At 37.4% G+C, this 22,100-nt stretch overlaps 1 protein-coding gene across 3 annotated transcripts in view; it reads left to right on the top strand.

Annotated features, from left to right (window-relative positions):
* DNAJC10 (DnaJ heat shock protein family (Hsp40) member C10) overlaps positions 1-9,719 on the top strand; it is a 50,432-nt gene extending 40,713 nt beyond the window's left edge. For all 3 annotated transcript variants that reach the window (XM_051848380.2, XM_051848381.2, XM_070070500.1), the window contains 6 exons: positions 716-849; positions 2,016-2,069; positions 2,323-2,470; positions 4,824-4,943; positions 7,249-7,353; positions 9,151-9,719. In XM_051848380.2, coding sequence (XP_051704340.1) covers positions 716-849; positions 2,016-2,069; positions 2,323-2,470; positions 4,824-4,943; positions 7,249-7,353; positions 9,151-9,162 — 573 coding nt within the window. In that variant the 3' untranslated portion in view covers positions 9,163-9,719. The remainder of the gene's footprint in view (positions 1-715; positions 850-2,015; positions 2,070-2,322; positions 2,471-4,823; positions 4,944-7,248; positions 7,354-9,150) is intronic.
* The last annotated feature ends 12,381 nt before the right edge of the window (positions 9,720-22,100 follow it).

Below are 22,100 nucleotides of genomic sequence, written 5' to 3'. Positions count from 1 at the left end.
TATTTTTTTAAAAAGGCAGAATTAGAGATCTTCCGTCCACTGGTTCTCTCCCCAAATGGCTGCAAGGCCAAGGTCGGGGCCAGGCTGAAACCAGGATTCTGGAACTCCATCAGGTATCCCACATGGGTATATGGACCCAGGCACTTGGGCTGTCATCATCTTTCCCAGGTGCATCAGCCAGGAGCTGGATTGGAAGCAGAGCAGCTGGTGGCCCAACCTGCTGCACCACAACACCAGCCCCAGAAATAAACATTATTTTAAAGAGGAGCCAACAGGGTTAATTTATTTAAAAACAAAAAATGGCCTTGAGCATTAAAACATTTATATTTGGAAATCATGAATGATTAAAAAAATTTAAATACCAGAATTAAAAGTACAATTAATATTTCATAAAACATTAATTTTATGTTTTTTGTGCTCCTTTTAATAAAATTTTTAAATTAGGGTATGATTAGATAAGGTATCTGTAATGCTTACCTCCATTGAAAAGAGCAGTGCTTGATTTCTAACCCTCTGACTTTTAGAAATATATAACTTTTTCCATGAGTGGATGTAGTCAGTTGTTTAATCTGTAAGAATTATAGTATTAAATTCATTAGTATAAATGGTCTGTGTCAACTCCTTATCTGCTTTCATTTGTTAAAAATCACTAATAAAACCATTTTGTTGATTTTATTCTTCATTTTGATACATTATTGCCTTTTTCTCTTTATAGGCATTAACTGGACTGATCAATGTGGGCAGTATAGATTGCCAGCAGTACCATTCTTTCTGTACTCAAGAAAACGTTCAGAGATACCCTGAGATAAGATTTTTTCCCCAGAAATCAAATAAAGGTTTTCAGTATCAGTAGGTATTCTCTGAAATTTTAAACTATTTAATTGTGCCATTAGCATTTAAATTATCCTAAGTAGAAGTTATTGGGAACCCACCATCTTTAACATAGTATGTTAATGAGCACTTCAGAAGATTAAAAGAGAATCGAGCAATCCCTTGTTCAGGAAGCTTGTAATACAGTCGAGAGGAAAAGCTAATATGATTTAGGTTCAGGTACTGTACTAGGTACTATATTCACATTGTTTCCACTAGTCCTCACATACGCTCTGAAGTAGGAATTGTTACCTTTTGTAAACTGTATTATAGAAAAGTAAACTGATTCTGAGACCTGCTATTACTTTCCCAAGGTGTAGTTGCTAAGGTCTGTCTGTATCCATATGTTTCCACTCTACCATGTGGAATTTCATGGAGAAATTCCAATTAAAGGTAGAGTATGATGAAATTTATTGAAGTAAAAAGGAGCCATAGATTTCAAAGGAATCAAAACTGTGAGAAAAACATGAAAGCCTGTATTTTGAGGTAATTTTTGCTGTGGATCTTAAAAATAGGTAGTAATCTGAGAAACATTAATGACTTACAGGTTCAGAAGATAAAATCTTGGACATTGTAGGTTTTGCAGTTGCCATAGATCTGCAGGTATCCAGCAGACAGCTAGATATCCTGTCTGGCTTTAGCAGAAAAAGACAAGAGGAGAACATACTTGGGAAGCTGTGCCACCAATATTGATAGTCTGCAGACTTCCTGCACCGTCAGGGAGAGTGAGGTGATGGTGTACTTCGATAAGAAGCACTGGGGACAGGCTTTGGTGAACATGTCTGTCTTTAGTCACTACCATGTAGGCAGGCAGAAGGGGCGTAACTAACTCAGGGCAAACACTAACTCTATAGGACAGAACCGACACTGGCACCAATATGCCTCTCCCATCAGCTTGAAGGTCACGTAGCTAGGGTAGCTTTCCAGGTGGGTCTGGGCCACACCTGGGAGCATTACCTAGTTTGCAGAAGGCAGGGGTGGAGGAAAATGTGCCTGGGGCTCCCACCACTTGCCAGCAGTCAGGCTAACTGCATGGGCTAGGCAGGCAGTCTCATGGGATCACCCACATTAGTCAGCCAATCAACTATTTATTTCTTAAATTGCTTATACTAAGATTACAACTTATATATTTTTTCTTCTTTCAGTAGTTACAATGGTTGGAATAGGGATGCTTATTCCCTAAGAATCTGGGGTCTGGGGTGAGTAACCAAAATATATATAATTGTGTGAAGTAGATTTAAAGCTATTTTTATTCTGCCTTTGTCTATAGTTAAATTTACTGTGGGTTATATAATGTTCTAGGATTTTAACTTAGTAAAGGAATATATTTATAAAAAAAGGACATGGCTATTTGTGAAGCCATTTTTAATTCAGAAAACTGTGCAATAATTATATTTTAGATGTTTGCTTTGATTTTGTATAATAATAAATTACTTTGATCACTTGCTACAGATTTTTACCTCAAGTGTCCATAGATTTAACACCTCAAACTTTCAATGAAAAAGTTTTACAAGGGAAAAACCACTGGGTGGTTGATTTCTATGCGCCTTGGTGTGGACCGTGCCAAAATTTTGCTCCAGAGTTTGAGCTCTTGGCTAGGGTAAGTCTGGTCTATCTACTTAAGTTGTAGTCATTGGAATGTGTTAATAATTAGAACTTTGTAAATATAATTGTTTTCATTTTAAAAAACTATTCCATTTGTATAATTATAATCTTTACAGTAGGTTTCTTTCTTATTAAAGCTTTCAGCTAACATCTTTCTCTTGATTAATATCATTGCCCACGTAGCCCGTAGCCATACAAGCCAGAAAGCTTTCCTCTATCTCTGATCTCCTAACTCCTTCACTTATCAGTATTCTGCTGCCCTCCAGGCCAGCAATCACTAGATCCTTTCACTTCTGTCTCCTGAATATTTTTGAAATCTGTCATGTCCTGTCCTCCATGCTAGCCTCTTTATGTGCATGCTACGCCCTCTAACAGGTCCTGCATTTACCTTGATCTTCTGGAGTTTTTCTCCTCATTCTACAGCTTGAAGACACTTGTCCTGTGCCTTCTACCCTTCTCACTTAATCATTGTCACCTAATGTCTTGTATTCTATCACTATACATGTATGATAAGCATTAACGATTTCTTCACACCTCTTTTTCTTCCCTAAGACTTGAGTAAGTCCCCTGCCTTATTCAAGTCAGCCAATGCTTATAAATTTAAACTGAATATATACATTCAGTGCACTCAGTTTTTGGTGTTTCTTTCTTATAACAATGTTGTTAATGACCTAATCCATCCAGACTGATAGACTCCTTGCCTACATAACTCAAGGAACTCTGGCCGTTGGTAGTATAATAGGAATGAGAGAGCATTAGATCTACAAGCCCAAAATAAAAGTAACCATGACAACTTTTCAGCAGAGGGATATCAAATCTCTACAAGCTATGGAAGACAATGTTATTGACTTGTCCTTCAAATAAGAGGTTTTTACTTACTCTGATTTTCCCAGTAACAAAGTATTTTCTCCCTTGTGTACAGAAAACGTACTTACTAACTTTGTAATTCAATGATGTTTTGGGGCCGGCGCCTCGGCTCACTAGGATAATCCTCCACCTTGCGGCGCCGGCACACCGGGTTCTAGTCCCAGTTGGGGTGCCGGATTCTGTCCCACTTGCCCCTCTTCCAGGCCAGCTCTCTGCTGTGGCCAGGAAGGCAGTGGAGGATGGCCCAAGTGCTTGGGCCCTGCACCTCATGGGAGACCAGGATAAGCACCTGGCTTCTGCCATCGGATCAGCACGGTACTCCGGCCGCAGCGCACAAAGTAACGGCGGCCATTGGAGGGTGAACCAACGGCAAAAGGAAGACCTTTCTCTCTGTCTCTCTCTCACTGTCCACTCTGCCTGTCAAAAAAAAAAAAAAAAATGTTTTGAAAATAGGAGATTATTAAATATGGGATGTGACATCTCAAGTGGTAGTTCTACCACTGGCCCCAAAAGAATTTAAGCATGCTGTGCTTGAGGTGCTTATGAGGCAGCTGTCTATGGCAGGCCACTACCCAATTCAGTATGAAATGGAGGAGGAAAGATTAGACTGTCAACAGAGCAGTGTATAAAACATGCTGGGATTTTAAAAGATAATTCTCCCTTTCTCTCTCTCTCTCTCATTGTCCACTCTGCCTGTCAAAAAAAAAAAAAAAAAAAAGATAATTCTCATTAGATGTTATAACTTGAGGAGCAGGAAAAGGAGGAGATGTTTATACTGGAAAAAAGAAAGAACATCCAGAGTGGTGAGAGAATAGTGACAGATGCCAAGAATGGTCAACAGTATCACATGCCCATTAAGCAGACTGAAAAGTGTTCATTTGGGTTAGTCAAGTAGAGATCACTGATGGACACAGGACCATTTCAGTGGAGAAGAGCAGTAAGAACAGAAGACAGACTAACACGTGTTCCCAAATAAGTAGATGATGAGAAAGTGTTGAGAGAATAGAACTATTGCAATCCAGAAAGGAATCATTTTATTCATACATGTATACGCTGAAACAGAGCTAACAGTGAGGAACTGGAGAATATAAGTGGCATAGTGAGCCATCCATTGGACAGAGAATGCTATCTCATTAAAGAGACTTGGGGAAGGATAAAAGATGAAAACAAAAACGTACTTGTCATATGCTAATAAGCAAGATGTGGGTAGCAGGGAGAAGTTGAAAGTTCAGGATACAGCTTCTCAATGTTCTTGGTAAGGCAGGATAGTTTATTTGTTGTACAAGAGCTGGTGCTGGCAATTAGGATCCTAAGGACCAGAAAAATTTACAGTCTTGTTGAGGATTAAATCAAGTTTTTTTAGATAGCAAATCCTTAATATGAGTGAAAAGATGGGAAATATTTCAAATCATACTGCTTAGTGGTTGCCAAAACAGTTAATACCAAAGAGAAAATAACAGATCGCATTTTCCTTGTTTCAGTTGATTAAAGGAAAGGTGAAAGCTGGAAAGGTAGACTGTCAGGCTTATGCTCAGACGTGCCAGAAAGCGGGTATCAAAGCTTATCCAACTGTGAAGCTTTATCTCTATGACAGAACAAAGGTAAGTACAGGCTTTGCTCATCTTCCTTCCTCAAAGGCAGATTGCTTTCATTCTCAGAAATGTTCCCTAGTTTCTTTTCCCTTTATCATTTCTGTATTATTGCATATTACTGAAACAAGCATCTTTTTATCCACATCTGTATCCCAAGTCATCATGTTTTTCTATCTCACAATTGATGTGATTTCATTCGCCTTAAATATTTTTATTCTTATGAATAGTTATACTCCTAGAAAGAAACAAAATATTAATAGTGGTTATCTTTAGCTAGTGGAATACAGGTAATTATTTTTTGTGAAGTTTTACATTTCCCACTTTTTTACTGAATGAATATGTATTACTTTTGAAGTAACCTTTTATCTGAGCATTTAGGTTAAGGAATAGTTATGTAGATTACACAATGGAATTTAGAGTTCCTTGTTTTAGTCATACTTAATTTTGGGTACCACTGACAGTATATATTATTTTCAATTAAGGAAAAAAAAAAAGCCTAGAATTCTACCAGTGGATCTTTACAAAATCCAGGTGATAGCCTGTCCGTGATCACAGATACACAAGCTGCATCTTGCAGTCAGTGTAACTGCAAACTGAAAGTACTCTTGACCTTTGCTGTATTCCCAAGTAAAAGAGGAGGTTTTTGACAGAATTGTGATACAATTTTTTAAATGCATAGGAATAGATTTCACCAAGAATTTTGGTATTTCAGAGAGAATCAAGACTGAGTTGCTTATACTCAATTGGTTTGTAAAATAATAGATTACTATTGGGACATTACAAAAGAATGAGAAAATTATGTGCCTTACAATGTCACTTAATCATTTGCTAGCCAGAAGTAGACTTTTATTGTAGTTTTAATGATCTGTGATTACTTTAAAATTTACTGTATATGAATGAAAAAAACATGCAATTCAAAGGGAGTAGGTAATAGCTGAAACTCGATACCATGGATTGCAGAAGAGATAATAACTAATAAACCCAAAATGATGAAAACAGATTTGAATGCTTATCGTAAGTAAATAGGGCTACTTCTGTGACTAGAATAAACTGATGACAATTATTGATACTGTCTTAATGTTGATGTGGTTTGTTGAACAAAAAACAAATAGTAAGACCAATTAATGTCAAGTTTACAGTGGCTGTTGAGGTCACTAAGAACACCATGTAATACATACTACTGTGTTTCTATTCAAAAATGCCTTCCACTACTAAATAAATTTCAAAGTAATGAGCTTCCTTTAGGAGAGAAAATGAACTGTAATAAACTACTTGCTATGTACTCTTGGAGAATATCAAGTTAAGATCTAATGTTATTCATTGGTAGTTATCATACATTGTAAAATAGAGCTAAGATCTCTGCTATGGCCTGGGAGTGCAGTGGAGGATGGCCCAAGTGCTTGGGCTCTGCACCCCATGGGAGACCAGGAGAAGCACCTGGCTCCTGCCTTCGGATCAGCGCGGTGCGCCGGCTGCAGCGCCGGCCATGGCGGCCATTGGAGGGTGAACCAACGGCAAAAGGAAGACCTTTCTCTCTGTCTCTCTTTCACTGTCCACCCTGCCTATCCAAAAAAAAAAAAAAAAAAAAAAAAAATAGAGCTAAGAAACATTTCAGAAATCTAGAACTGGCACAGATTTTTCAGTGGAGGTTTTTGATTTGTTAAGACACTACCTCTATGTGAAGGTCAGCGAGTTTATATCAGAAGTCGAATCTTCCTTTAGAATCAATAGCTCTGTTTCTTAGTTTTTTCAGGTAGGATGGTATTAGAGAAGGATCCACATAATGAGTAGTCACAGAACTAACCAAGCTGTTGAAAGGGCTATTTGAAAAAATGATGTTGTCATGTATCCAGAGGGGACCAAAGAACAAAGTTAGGAGCTAGATATCCTTGTCCAGAGTGAAAGACAAGTATGGTATCCAGAAGTCCTGGACAGACAGGGCCGAAGCAGAATAATGATTATAGTAAACTGAAATACCAGTTACACATAGTGAATTTAGGAATTGAGGTTCACACCAAGAATGTGACAACTAGGGCTATGCATTGTATTTCATTATTATAGTTGATCAAGATGTTGTCAATGACTGTATTAGATTAGCATGATTTCAGTCCTCTGCAGACAACTTTTCTCATAAAAGTTAACTGTTTAGAGGCTTTGAGTCAGTAGTGCACTTTTTCCAGCATTATTCCCTTGAATAAACTTTAATTTCAAACACAATTTTGGAAAAAATAACTTTAAAGCATATTGTCAAGTTTCTTAGGTGGAAATACCATGTTTTGATTAAATACTTAAAAATTTTTATTTTCCATTTTAGAGGAATATTTGGGAAGAACAAATACATTCTAGAGATGCAAAAGCAATTGCTACCTTAATAGATGGAAAATTGGAAACTCTCCAAAATCAAGGAAAGCGAGATAAGGTAAGGACTAAGCCAAGCCTCTAGATACTGAAATGCTTAGAAATTTGGACAAAATCATTTAACTATAAAAATAGTGATTGTGGTCCATTACAGATGTTAAAAGCATCACTCATAGTAGCCAAAAAAAAAAAAAAGGAAACCCAAATGTCCATTGACTAATGAAGAAATGTGGTATATTTATACAGTGGAATTTCAGCCTTGAAAAGAAGTAAAGTCCTAAAACACACTCCAGGATGGATGAATGGAGCCAATCACAAAGGCCTTAGATAGTATAATTCCATCTGTGTAAATGCCTGGAATAGATGAATCCAAGGAGACGAAACATTCTAGTGGTAGTCTGGCACTGGGGAAGTGTGAGGGGACTGCTCTTGGGTAACAGATTCTTTTTTGGGTTATAGAAAATACAACTAGATTGTAATGATATTAAACATAACTCTGAATATACTAAAATCCTTTTAAAATAGGAATTTTGTTATATATCTCAAGTTGTTGTTATATATCCCAAGTTGTAAAAAAATAACTATAGTCATATGCTAAATATTGTTCAAATGTAAATGATTCAGGAAACTATACAATATGGAAATTTAGCAATTTATTCCAAGATTGAATTAAGGGGTGGGTGTTGTGGCACAGTGGGTTAAGCCTTTGCCTGTGACACTGGCATCCCATATGGGCAGCAGTTTGAAATTTAATTTAATTTAATTTGGATAAAGATGTGGTACATTATACAGTAGAAAGCTATTCAGTCATAAAAAGATGAAATACTGTCACTTGCGACAATGTGGATGGAATTATGGGCCATTATCTTAAGTGGAATAAGCCAGGCACAGAAGATCATTGTTATTTATATAATCTCACTTATTTATGAATCTAAAAAAATGATCTCATAGAAGTTGATAATAGAATGGTTACCAGAGGCTGTGGGGAGTAGAGAGGAGAAGGGTGTGATAGGTACAAAGTCGTAGTTAGGTAAGATGAAGTTCTATGTTCTGTTGCACAGTAGAGCCTATTTAGATATTAAACAAATACAGTGCATTCATTATTAACTAGGAGAAAGGATTTCAAATGTTTTCACAATAAAGAGATGATCAGTGTTTGAATAGGTAATTTATCCTGATATGAATATTACACAGTATACATATCAAAGCATCACATAGTTCCTATTATTCAGAAAGTTCGTTTTTTCCGTTTTTAAATCAGTGACATTCCATGGTATACTTAGAAATAGACCAGAGTTCATGAATTTGGGGTGCTTTTTGAATGAAATGAAATGCAATTGCTATGAGGTATGTTACATTCTCTCCCTGTAAGGTCAAAGAAGGACAAAATATAGCCCAGCCTCTGATGAGGGCTGGGGAAGTAGTTTTGTAGACAGCCCTGTCTTAGTGTACTGGTTCTGCTATAATCCATGTCAGTTCTACGGAGTCCAGTAGAGTAACTTCACAGCCTGCAGGCTTCAGCAGTATTTTATCCAAGCCTAAAAGATAGGAAAGAAAATTATAAATCTGTATTTTCTTGATTTTGTTTTACTAGTATATTGACTGTTTTCCTCAGTGTATTTAAGTCTTAAACCAGAGTATCATAACTGAAATTAAGTTAAAGAACATACCAAATAGAAATTTGTAAATCTGTAAAACTACAGTTAGTACTGTCTGCTGCAGGGAGCTTAGAACTAGGAGTTATTCCTTCCTTTTCCACTGCTATGGTACAGAAGGTATTTCATGTGGTAATCCACCAAAGAATACTGGTTATTTTTTTAACATTATAAACTGATGCTATGTTGTATTATAATTATAGGATGAACTTTGATATTGAAGATTAAGAAAAACTTGAACAGAAATTCTGATGACATCTGAAGACACCTTTTTGGAATGTTACTACATTCATGGTGGAAATAAACTTTATCTTGGTTTGTAACTACACTCCGAATTCTGTACAACACTGGGAGAAATGGTTTGCAGACTTGTTCTGTAAAGGGCCAGATCATAAGTATTTTAGATTTTACAGACCATTCTTTGTTGTATATTCTCCTTTGTTAGTGGTTTATTTTTTTAACAACCTTTAAAAAATAGAAACCGTTCTTAGCTCAGTGCCATACAAAAACAGGCCCCAGGCCAAATTTAGTCCATTGGCCATAGATTGCTGTCCCCTAGCAATGACATTTTGGGTGTCTGGCTCCACCACAAGCCTTCTCTGCTATTGTCTACATACATGTCTAAGATATACAAAGTGAACTTTTTCACTGGAAGTTTTGTGACTGGCCTAAATTGACTTTCAGTCACCTGTTGTAAAAATTCTGACTATATTTTTTATTTTAAAAATGCTCATGCTGTTACAAAATAAACAGATACATCCATTTCATGCTATATTAACAGAGATTCTTTGTTTTTCTTTCACTTATAAAAGTTTAAGAAATACTGCTAAATTTTCAAGTTGAGTACTTTTTTGCAAGAGTAAATGCATATATGATTGCTGTGTCATTGGAAGTAAATGTAAAGCAGTTAATTGGGCATTGTAGAGTATCACGAATATATCAAACTAGAGTTTATATTTTAAAGATAAATATGTTCACTTATTCTCTGAAATTGCTTTCATAAAAATGTTCCTTATACAATCGTTGGTTTTTGTAGCATCTTTCTAATATTTATATTTTTACCATCCAGACTTTACAGTCCAAGTCCAATAAGACACAGGTAGAAACATAAACCAAAAATAATCTCTCTATTGTTCACATAAGAAAAATAATTTTACAGGATTGTTTCACTGTAGCTTATGACACAGGGGTTATTCCACTTTTAGTTTACTGTGAAAGGCTGCCTTTTTCAGATTAATATTGCATAGTAAGTTATTTTTGTAAAAAAATAAAGTATATACATCTAGGAAGGGGGTTCTAAGCTGTTCAGACTCCAAAAAAATCATAGAAGTATTTCCTTACATTTTAACACAATTGAGAGTAAAATAGTTGTTTAGTACTAATTCAGAGTATTTGGAATGGTAAAAATTCCAGTTCTTCAGTGAATAAAAAAATGATTTTTCTGAAAACTGATTAGAATTATATTTTATGGTCTTTGGAAAAGTTTCAGTTTTTTAAAAAACATCACTATATTCTACATCCACTATTTTGTCATAAAGGTTGTTGTTAATAGCTATATTTTATACAAAAAAGGAAGACATACATTCCTGTCCTCCTTATATTTTTGTTCAGTATATAATCTTAACTCCTTATTTGGGATTCTGCTTTAACATATAGGCACGCAGGAAACAGGCACCACTTCTAACCTTAATTTGCCACCAAGTTTTTAAGGCCTAAAAACTCTTCAGAATGGCTTGTTTCTACAAGAATCTCAAAATAGAATGCCTGAAGAAGTCTATCTTGGTAAATATTTACTAAATTAGCATACTAGTTACATGCATACTACCATGCTGACACTGAAGAATACTCAAAAGAAATCTCCCCAGTATATAATTCACAGTTCTGTCACTGAATTCACAAGTTATAAATATATTTGCTATACTCAATAGATGAGGAACATATTAGGTAGTAAATAAAGTAGTTAAAAACCACCTTGTGGCTTGGGCAAGTTTTGTGCCTATGGAATCCACTTGAAAGCCAGGACCCCCCAGGGCTCATGTTGAATAGTGTATTGTAAAGTGAGTACATGACAAGGCTGTCTTCAGCTGTCTATACTGGGGTAGGGTCTTCCAGAACAGCCGGGCTCTCCAGGTTTTATCAGCTGAATTGTTGCAGTAGAGTACAGTAAGGAGTAGTAGATATAATGTGCCATTTTGCTAAGCAATGCCACCCCTCTTTGCAACTTATCTTGTGTAATACAGTACCAATTCTGGCAGATAAGGGCACATTCAAACAGGCATTCAGCCTTAAAATTTGATCCATTGAAAGTATATGGCTATGTAAAAACCATTGGAGTTTGTGTTTTGGGAACTGATGATGTTTGCCTATTCTAATTTCCTAAATTTTATTTATGTTTTTATATCTTCTTTATTTTAAAATATGATTAAAATGATTAACTTGGTAACTTTCAATGTTATAAAATTTTCATCTCAAATATATATTACTGGTTTTCCTGACAGTGCACAAAGAATTTTCTTGGAGTACAGTTTTCAAAAAAAAAAAAAAAAAAAACACATTGTTTCCTGTGAGAAACATTTACAAAAATACTGAGCATAATAAAAGTTTTAATAAAGAGGTAGCATTTTTTTGTGCAAATAATATATTAAGTGTAAGGTGTCCGGCGCACAACAAATTTTCCCAGGCAGACGAATCAATCAATTCACAGGCTTTTATTGGGGTTCCGCTCCCAGGCGAGGTTCCCCGGTCCCAACAGAGCGGGGACCGGGGAAGTCACGCATCAGAGATTGGGAGAGCTCCTTTTATAGATTCAGGGCATGGGAGTTAAAGGTTGAGGCGGGTCTGATCCTCATTGGTTGACCTTTAGGCACCCGCAGGGACCTTAAGGACTTTCTTCCCCGGAAGTAGGCCTCTCCATTCCTGGAAGTGTAGGCCTTCCCTCCTTGTGGATCCCAAAGCTACCATTAAGAACTTTGTGCAGTATTTAGGCTAAGTTTATAAATCTGCCACCAAAACTAGATACATGTCTGAAATTACTCATGTTCATTCCATCTTGACTGTTGCGAAATAGTACCAAAACTAAATTAACAACGCCTTTTTATCATGAAATCTGTAGAATAAGGTATATTCTGAAGATGAAAGGTGAGTCAGTTTTCTGGTAATACTCTACACATACATTTAAAAATTAAATAGACCCAATTCTTCTAGTAAATAAGATTATTTTCAATAAGTAATAAAAGGTTAACCACCAAGTATAAATGTGTTATTGACCATTCCTAAAAATATCAGTGACTCACAGAGTTATTTTTCCATTTACCAATGGGTTTTGCACTTAGAGTCTCATATGGCTACTCAGTCCCCTTAAGAACAGCTGGTTGTGTTTTCAGAGATGGCTAACTAGAATTGTAGCCAAAGGCTGATGGCAAACAGGCCCATGTCAGTATTGAATCCAAGAATGCTGTAGCTAAACTACTTGATTGCACTGACTACTTATAAGACTGCATTACGTAATAGTTGTGGTCCTGCATCTCATTAGTCATCCTGAAAAAGGTCTGTGTTAACTGACGCAAAAAATTGGCCCATATTAGCACTAATGGAGAACTACTGTTCATTAAACAACTGCTATTTGAAGTATTTTTAAAAGAATGACTAGCAAGTATAATTTCATGATTTTACACCTTAAAAATTATTGTTTATGGTTTTTAAGTTTAATTTGCAACCCTTATAATGATTAAGGGTATTGTAATAGATGCTATAGTAACTTGGATGGGTTCTTTTTATTATAAAATGTAAGGTGGCTCTACCTATCAGCAGTAGCACTTACTCCTTTGAAAGGAACATCCACAGAATTTTTATGACTTCATAATTTTTCTTGCTATATATAAGTCCATCTGACTGGCTTCTCTAAGATTTTCATCAGAAACATCAGGCACCAATAGAGGGCAGTGAAAAATCAGCAAAGATATTTTATTACTCAGAAAAATACCATTTTCCCTTAGTACTAATCAAGAATCACCACCTCAGTTTTTTTGTTATCTCACTGAAAAGATCCTAAATATCAGGCCCATCCCACTGTTTTGCATCAAGAAGTTTATAATCTGGTATAATATATAAGACAAATACTCAAATGTGTATTAAATATAGACAGCCTATTATAGACATGTAAGGTATATATGTATATTGAGACTGTACGAGTCCCATTTATAAACTTTGGTACCTACATAATGAACTTACATAGATCACTTTTAAGAAATCAAAACATGTAAATAAATTTTTTAAATTTGCACAATTGTTCTGATAATTTTTGTCTTTTTAATTCAAAAGTCTCTTCAAGGTATTCTGGTTATTTTACTACTGCTTTAATTTACCTAATAAGAGGCCCATACTTCAGGTAAAAGGAACTCTTGGTCTAGGAAATGGGTTTCCTGAATTCTTTTCCTGTGTCTCAATGACTTACTCTTAGTTGAAAAAATTGCTTACTTCATCTCTGTGCTATAATTAATTCATTTGCTAAGCAGGAAAAAAATGGCTTTCTACCTACTTCATCAGGTAGTGATGTAATGTATTTTTTATAAAGGGGGGCTGGGGCAGGGAGCAGGCATTTAGCCTAGCTGTTAAGATGCTGGTTGGGAGGCCAGTATGTCTAATCAAGACTACCTGGTTTTGAGTCCTGGCTCCACTCCCTGGATTCCAACTTACTGCTAATGCACTCTGGAGAGCACCAGATGATGGCACATGAACTGGGTCTGTCCCTGCTACCCAACTTGGAAATGTGGATTTCCTGGCTTCTGCCTAGCTCAGCCCCAACCATTTAGGCATTTGGGAATGAACCAGTAAAGAGGTATCTCTGGCCCCTCTCCCTCCCTCTGCCTTGAAAAATACATGTGTGGGGGGAGTTAAGAATGTGGAAACGAAAACCTTCAGTGAAAAAGTTATAAGAACCTACAGATTGAAAGAGAATTTACTAAGGCTTTTGAGGCATATCAGCCAACTGGGTCATGTGGACTTCATTTGGATCTTAATTTGAAGGAACTACAAAAAAAAATATAGACTAGTGAGAAACATTGAAATACTTTATGAAGCACCCTTACACTAGGCTGACAAAGTTTATGGGAAAGTTGCAGTACAAGGTAAGCTTATGTGGATATAAGAAATGTTTAAATTCTTGCAGTTTTTTCTTAAACTTTGCACGAACTTTTTGAAATGCCCCTGTTTGAGAGGGTGGGGGCATTGAGATTGTTTTCATGGTATGCTGATTGTTAAAGTAACAATGAGCGTAACAATGAGATTTGCTTTAATCAGGCAACCAGGGTGTAGGAGAACTAAAAAGGGGAATGGGAAGGAGGGCTGCTGTGTCAGTTACTAAGAATTGAAACTGGTAATGGATAATAAAGGTTCATTATACTATTTTTCTGTTAGAAATGTTTGATAACATTTTGATTTGATACTGTTTTAATTTTTAAAAAGCAAAATGTCTTTGTATCTAATAATGAAATTTATGCAGAACTCACGATAAATTTGTAATTATCTCTTTACTGTTAATCAGTTTGTTAGAAATGAAAAAAAAAGGTACAGGATAAAAATAGTTGGCACTAAGTGAGACCACATTTCCATTCATTGCTTCCCCTCAGCTTGGAATCAAAACCATCTCACTACTTAGAACCTACGTTACTGGTTCAGGCTCTCAAAGTGATGGAAAATTGCAATCCTGTTCCCTCTCAGGTCCTAAGATTGACTTCTCAATTGGAAAGAACTAACTAGAGATTGGTCAACGTAGACTGACAAAAAGGTCTTGAAATCTTCTGTAAGGAAGGTGAGTTAAATAGTACACCATTGTAGCAAAGTGATTGTCAATAGTCTACAAAACAGACCCAAAAGGGTTAGCTTATCCCTTCCATCTTCTGATGACTCAGTGAGATGGTGCCATTTTTGAATAGGAAGCAAGCCCTCACTGGGCACAAAATCTGCCAGTTGCTTGATCGTGGACTTCCCAGCCTCTAACAAAATAAATGTTGGCCAGTGCTGCAGCTCACTAGGTTAATCCTCCGCCTGTGGTGCCAGCACACCAGGTTCTAGTCCCGGTCGGGGCACTGGATTCTGTCCCAGTTGCTCCTCTTCCAGTCCAGCTCTCTGCTGTGGCCTGGGAAGGCAGTGCAGGATGGCCCAGGTCCTTGGGCCCTGCACCCGCATGGGAGACCAGGAGAAGCACCTGGCTCCTGGCTTCGGATCGGCGCAGTGTGCTGGCTGTATTGGCCATTTTGGGGGTGAACCAATGGAAAAAGGGAGACCTTTCTGTCTCTCTCTCACTAACTCTTGTCAAAAAAAATTAAAAAGAAATATTGTTGAGCAGCTGCCTAGTTTATAGTATTTTGTTAGAGCAGCCTGAATGGACCAAGTTAACTATGATGAGAAAGTTACTCAGAAGATAAAAGCCATTATTGGAAATGGTCAGGCTCTGAAAATTGTGGGAGGAAATAGAGTGTTATCTACTAGTTATCTGGTGTTTTGTCTGTATTGAATAGTTTACAGATGCTACTGTTTAGGAAAGAGACAAACATGATCAGCACTACCACACAGCTCATTACTTGAGATAAAGATGTGCTTGCTAAACAAAACCCAGGTCTTTTTGGATAAAACCACTCCTGAAGTGATCATGATCAACAGCTTCAACTTTAAACCTACTGAACGCAAAGATCTAATTCAATCAAAATATGGATAGCAATAAAGGTAGTTATGAGTATGAAGAGATTTAATAGGTGATTGAGAGTTAGATGGGCTGATTCCAAGATGCTGGAATAGGGAAGGAACATACTGTTCTGCTCTAAGGGAAAATAGTTTTAAAAAAAGTGGTGATCTCAGAGAAAAGTTAGGGAGAAAACAGCAGAGGGAACTGCATGCAAATTAGAGGACCACTGTGGATCTACCTGGAAGGTGTGGATGTGCACAACTTGGGACCCCAGCAGCCGGGAGCCATAGCACCAGCCTTGGAGAGTGAGGGAAGACCAGACTGCAGCAGCCCAAGCCACTGGCAATAAAGTTGTGAAAAGAGCCTATCATGAGTCCAGGTTAGAGCCCTGTGTGGGACAGTGTACCTGCCAACCTAGAGGGGAGAAAAGGGAGCCACTTTTCTCTCCAACCACCTAGAACTGGTGTCCTGTAATTAGCAGAGAGGGTGTGTGCCATTTTGGACAGGTAACAGCTGCACCACCTTGTGTCCCCACACCCAACAGTAGCTGAGAGGAGATACCCGGGTCTAGCTGGAAGGATTGATGGGGCTGGTTGCTCGTGATTGTGGGAGCTTTGTGTGCTGAGGCTATGAAAACACTGTGGCTGCATGGGAAAGCACAAGATGTGGCCAGTCTTTGGGCAGTCACTGTGGATGGCTCCACATGCTCAGAGCTCCATGATTTCTCCAGTAGGGTCATTGCTGCAGATCTGTCCATACTGAGGAGCTTGTGCTAAAATGCAAATGACATAAATTGATCTTTTTTGGTGGTGTACAATTCAGTGAAGCATTTTTTTAAGATTCATTTATTCGTTTGAAAGGCAGATTAGAGAGAGATCTTCCATCTGCTGATTCACTCCACAAATGTCTGCAACAGCCAATGTGGTCTCCTACAGTGGTAGCAGAGACCAAAAGTAGTTGGGTCATTATCTGCTGCATTTCCAGGCACATTAACAAGAAGCTTGACCGGAAGTGGCCTAACTCACTGTGCCACAACGCCAGCCCTGAGTAAATCTATTCAGATTGTGCAATCTCCCAAGTGTGTGTGTATGTGTGTGTGTGTGTATGTGTGTGTGTGCGTTTCCAACACTGACTCCATACTCATTAACTCCACTTTTCCCCACCCCCAATCCCTGGCAACCAACAAATACTTTACATTTTTATCAGTTTGACTCTTCCAGATACCTTATATAAGTGAAATCTTACCACATCAGTGAAATCACACCATATTTGTTTTGTGACTGGGTTTTTTCACTTACCATGCCCTCAAAACTCAGCCACATTGTAACAGCATGTCAGAATTTTCCTTTTTAATACAAATAATATTTAATTGTATGTATTGAGGATATTTCAAAAATTTAGTGAAAAATGGAATCAAAAGATAAGTTTCTTTTGGGGAAAAAATTTTGAAGTCCATGCATGGTTTTTTTCATGAGTATACACTTTCCATGAATTTTTTGAAGACTCCACATATGTTTTGTTGATCAATTCATCTGTTTATGGACACTTGAATTGCTTTTACCCTTTGGTCATTATGAATATGCTACTATGAACATGAGAGTGCAAGCATCTCTTTAAGACCCTGTTCCAGTAGTTTTGAATATATACCCAGAAGTAGAGTTGTTCCACCATACACTAATTCTGTTTCTAATTTTGGGTGGAACCATCAGACTGCTTTCCATAACACTGTACCATTTACATTATTAGCAATACACAAGAGTTTCAATTGTTATACATCCTCAACATTTGTTAATCTTTTCTCATAATAACTATTTTAGTGGGTAATATCTTATTGTGGTTTTGATTTGAACTTTTAATGTTTAAACATTACTGCTTTATCAAAATATTTTGTGTGAAGTCGATTTACATTTTTATTCTTTGCTTCACATTATTTTTCTACCAAATGCTTTTCATCTTTGGTCTCACCCTGTAAAACCAAAACCCAATTTCTACTGTAAGGTCTTTGTTTACTTCTTTACAGTGATTGCCAAATTTCTAAGAGGACCCCATTCTCTACCAAATAATTTATAGTATTCATTTGTAAGAAAACATAAGTTTTTATTTAGCCCTGTTCCAATTATTCCATATATTATTGTCTTCCAAAGTGTGTTGTTAGATCTTCAAATGCAGAACAAACTTTTTTATACTTAAACTTCAAGACTTGAAGTCTTCTAGGGTGCCAAGTACTTGGGAATTTATTCATTTAGTTTACATGACTTTCTGCATGTGAAACTTGAGAAGTCTGAAAATTAAATACTCCAGACTTAAAGAACTGAACAATACTTTGATAGATTTAAATATGCTATATGTCAAAAGTAAATGCCATAATCTAATTATAACAGTCATAATTGTGCCATCCATATCAAAAATCAAATAACCTCAGTTATTTAATACATCAGTTACACTGCCTGCTAAAGTGACTTGCTTATTACAACATTACTTTTGCTTTATTCTCTAATTTCTTCCAAGTGATTCCATTTGCTTTTCTTCTGTTTCACTATCCCTTCACTTTTTCCTGTGTTCACTCTTCACTCTTCTGGTACTAAAACTTTGACTTTCAAGTAGATGTTCTTCATTTGGAATAAAATATATGCTTTATACATTCAATGGAGTGATACCCACACACAGATCTATCTTACATGAAATGTGTTCTCAGAAGTAGAGCAATTCACCCATTATGGAGTCAGAACAGAAAATTTGAATCCACACAGTAATTCTCCAATTAAAAACTCTAGAGCCTACTTTTCAGTCCTCTTGAATCATAATTACTTGGCCAAAAAAGCTAGTGTGTCTTGATGTGAATAAGCCTTAACATAAAAAACTCCTCACCCAGCCTCCAAAGTTAGAAATTAAAGGGGAAATATATTCAGGTAGCCATTTATACACAGTATTTTTGAATGATTTTGGTTCAAATTAGTATCAAATGAGTTACTGTCAACTGAAATTTTAAAAAATACAAGTTAAAAAAAATACATAAACATCTTGAGCTTGAATAAACTCAGCTCAACTGAAGCCAATGTGTGTCCAGACACTATGCTTGGAAAACTAGACCTGCCCATGATGATTATATATCTATTAGCAGAGTACTGGCCAATGCTGCTTCAATTCTATGTTTTGTCTTCAAGATATTCTTCAAACTGATCTCTTGTATGAAATCTTTCTTGACAAGTGAAAGCAATCTGGATCCAATAATGACAATTTTATTCTGCCTCTCATTTATTTTCTTTCATAAATAAAGCATTCAAACGAACAAATTATATATAACATTTCAAGGCACTCTAACGTGGATAAGTCACTTCAAAATAGGAATTTGGTCATCTCTTACATGAAATATGGTTTCTAGTTAGAATTAATAGTTATGTTTAATTGTAAAGAATATCAAATATAATTATAAGGAGTATGAAAATAAAAAATTTTGAACTCTAAGCAATGTGATATTTTAGGAAATCATAGAATCAGATCCCAAAACTCATCTTATAAATTCAAGCCTATTTACTTGTTTGTTTCCCTGCACTAAACTGCATTAACTTTAAAAGCCAGGACACCACATAGTGTTTAATTTTTAATCCCATAATCAACACTGAATATGTATTTGAAGAATAAAAGAAAAAATAGCTACACAATTCACAAGCTATTCCAAATGCACATATTCCATCACTGAATAATTGTTCCTCATTGTTTATGCTATAATTTTCCCAATTTTATCAGAATTAAGTGCATTAACTGAAGTATGTTTTGTTTAATTAAGACTATATTGGGCCAGCACCATGGCTCACTTGGTTAATTCTCCGCCTGCGGCACCAGCATCCCATATGGGCACTGGGTTCTAGTCCCAGTTGTTCCTCTTCCAGTCCAGCTCTGCTGTGGCCCAGGAGGGCAGTGGAGGATGGCCCAAGTGCTTGAGTACCTGAACCCACATGGGAGACCAGGAAGAAGCATCTGGCTCCTGATCGGCACAGCACCGGCCGTAGCAGCCATCTGGGGAGTGAACTGAGGGTATCAAACAGGGTATTTCCAAGCCCAGAAACAATGTAAAACAAATACCCAATCTCTTTCCTTTCCCCAAAGCTTTTCATTACCATTGTTACAGACCCTGATAAAGTTGATTATTTTTGGTTCCAGCTTCCTGTTTGGACCCTCAAATTAATGTACAAAAATGTCCTCTCCTAGAGGCTTATTATTTAACCTATTTCATTTGCTCCCCACAGACTACAGATGTATTGGTTTAAGTCCATCTAAAATGTCTGCTAGTTTCTTTTTAATAAATTGCAAGCCTGCAATCTCAAGCCAGTTTATCTGCAAAAGAAGAACAGACAGTAGTCTCAACTCTTCCACAAGGGACCACTTTGATCTTCTTTGGCACCTTTCCCTTGGCTTTCCTGAGTAGAAACCACCTAGGAGCTAGCTATGTGAGCTCACCATGAATCCTGTATCATTCAACAAAAATTTCCTGAGCACTTACAATGTGCTAGGCTTTGTCCTAGGAATTTAAGGCAGTGAATCCAGTTGCTTCTTCATGAATATTTTGTTCTGGGGGAGGAGGGTATGTTACAATTACCTTCATGTTACAATAGGCTAGGAGTTGTTATGGGATAAAAATATAGAATGGAAGAAGAGGGGTTGGAAGGTAGGGGAGCAGCAGCAGGATAGTGGCAAAATAGGTCTCCTGGGGAAGTTGGCACTGAAAGAGGTGAAGAATATAGCCAAATGGTTGTATAATGGGAAAGCACATGAAACAGGACAGGCTGGAAAGCAGCAAAGGTAAAAGCTAAGGTTGACAGTTCAAGAAACAATAGGAAGCTAATGGGCTGAATGGAGAGTGAGAAGATTAGTAGGGGTTGAGTAGAGTGGGGACGAGAGAGAGAGAGAGAGGAGAGGACAGTGGGGACGGGAGAGAGGGGAGGAGAGTGGGGACGAGAGAGAGAGAGAGAGAGAGAGAGAGAGAGGCGAGGAGAGTGGGGACGGGAGAGAGAGAGAAGCGAGGAGAGTGGGGGTGGGGACGGGGGAGAGAGAGAGGGGAGGAGAGTGGGGACAGGGGAGAGGGGAGGGGAGGAGAGTGGGGACGAGAGAGAGAGAGAGAGAGAGAGAGAGAGAGAGAGGAGGAGAGTGAGGACTGGCGAGAGAGAGGGGAGGAGAGTGGGGACGGGAGAGAGAGAGAGGGGAGGAGAGTGGGGACGGGAGAGAGAGAGAGGGGAGGAGAGTGGGGAAGAGAGTGATTCATCAGTCAGGCAGCACGCAGTATCAGAAAAGGCTGCAAGAGCTCCACTCCCAAACATGTATGAGAGTATATAGACAGAACATGGAAGTAAAATATGGAAAGAACTTGACTGGTTATGGAGAGGCATTTTCCATATTTGGATATGATCTCATCAGCTGCTTGTGATTGGCTGAGACCCAGCTGTCTGTTACCAAATTAAAAAAAAATACCCTGAAGTTAGGTTTTGGTTAATTTATGTAATATTGGCTGCATTTCTTTACATAAGAGACAGCCTCAGGCTAATGACCTTCTGCTTGCTTCATTTAGCAATCCTAAAACTTTCCAGAGAAAAAACACCACATGCACACACCAATAGCCCACAGAGAAACAAGAATTATATTGTAACTGCAATTCTAGGCATACTGACAGGCCGTGGAGGAAACTAAGTCTGAGGAAAAACTATTTTCCAGCTAGAAATCTATATTCCTTCCAAGACTGCCATGTGGCAGGTAGGTAATTAACATTTGTTTCATTGGTGGTTAGCTAATGAACACCCTACTAAAGACACAAAGATTCATGGGACCCAGAAAACAATGGCTGCAGCCCAAGATGGCAATGAAGCAAGGTCACAGATTAAGAACTGAGCAGGACTCAATACGACCCAGGACAGTCTGGGGCTAGACAGAAGGCTGGAAAAGACGTCTCTGAGAAGTAAAGTAGTGTGACTGTGATTTGTCTGAGCTCAGAAAAACCATCAGTACACAGGAAACAATTATTGAGGAATAACAAGGAAGAATCCCTTTAGAATTTTCATCATAGTCCAAAACCTACAGAGTAAAAATTTTAATTCTAGACTGTTAATTTGGCTTTACAGTGAGCTAAGATTTTCATAAAACAAAGAAGTTTGTCATAAAATGCAAATATTGTCTTCCATCTGGGGCTTAACTAAATAGAAATAAGTACACATAAACCCAGGTAAAGGAAAGATAGCAGCGCTTATGTCCTTGTCCTCCAGAGTGAAGAGAAACTGCAGTTCAGGCATTGCAAATTCACGTGGCTTAGAGCATTCGACCAAGTTCATGAGAGCCATTTGCTGGGGCCCTAGCTAAAGGGGGCAGTAGTGTCAGATTCAAATAGTTACTGTCTTGCAGAAACAGATCTAGGAATTCCAACTGGTCAGGAAGTTACCAAAGATCTGTATCTTTGTGTAACAGCTTGCAAAGATTGACAACTAC

This window comes from Oryctolagus cuniculus, chromosome 3 (genome assembly GCF_964237555.1).
Source record: "Oryctolagus cuniculus chromosome 3, mOryCun1.1, whole genome shotgun sequence".
Classification (NCBI taxonomy): domain Eukaryota; kingdom Metazoa; phylum Chordata; class Mammalia; order Lagomorpha; family Leporidae; genus Oryctolagus; species Oryctolagus cuniculus.
The sequence above is the reverse complement of the archived record's forward strand: the minus strand, read 5'-3'. Positions and strand labels throughout refer to the sequence as shown.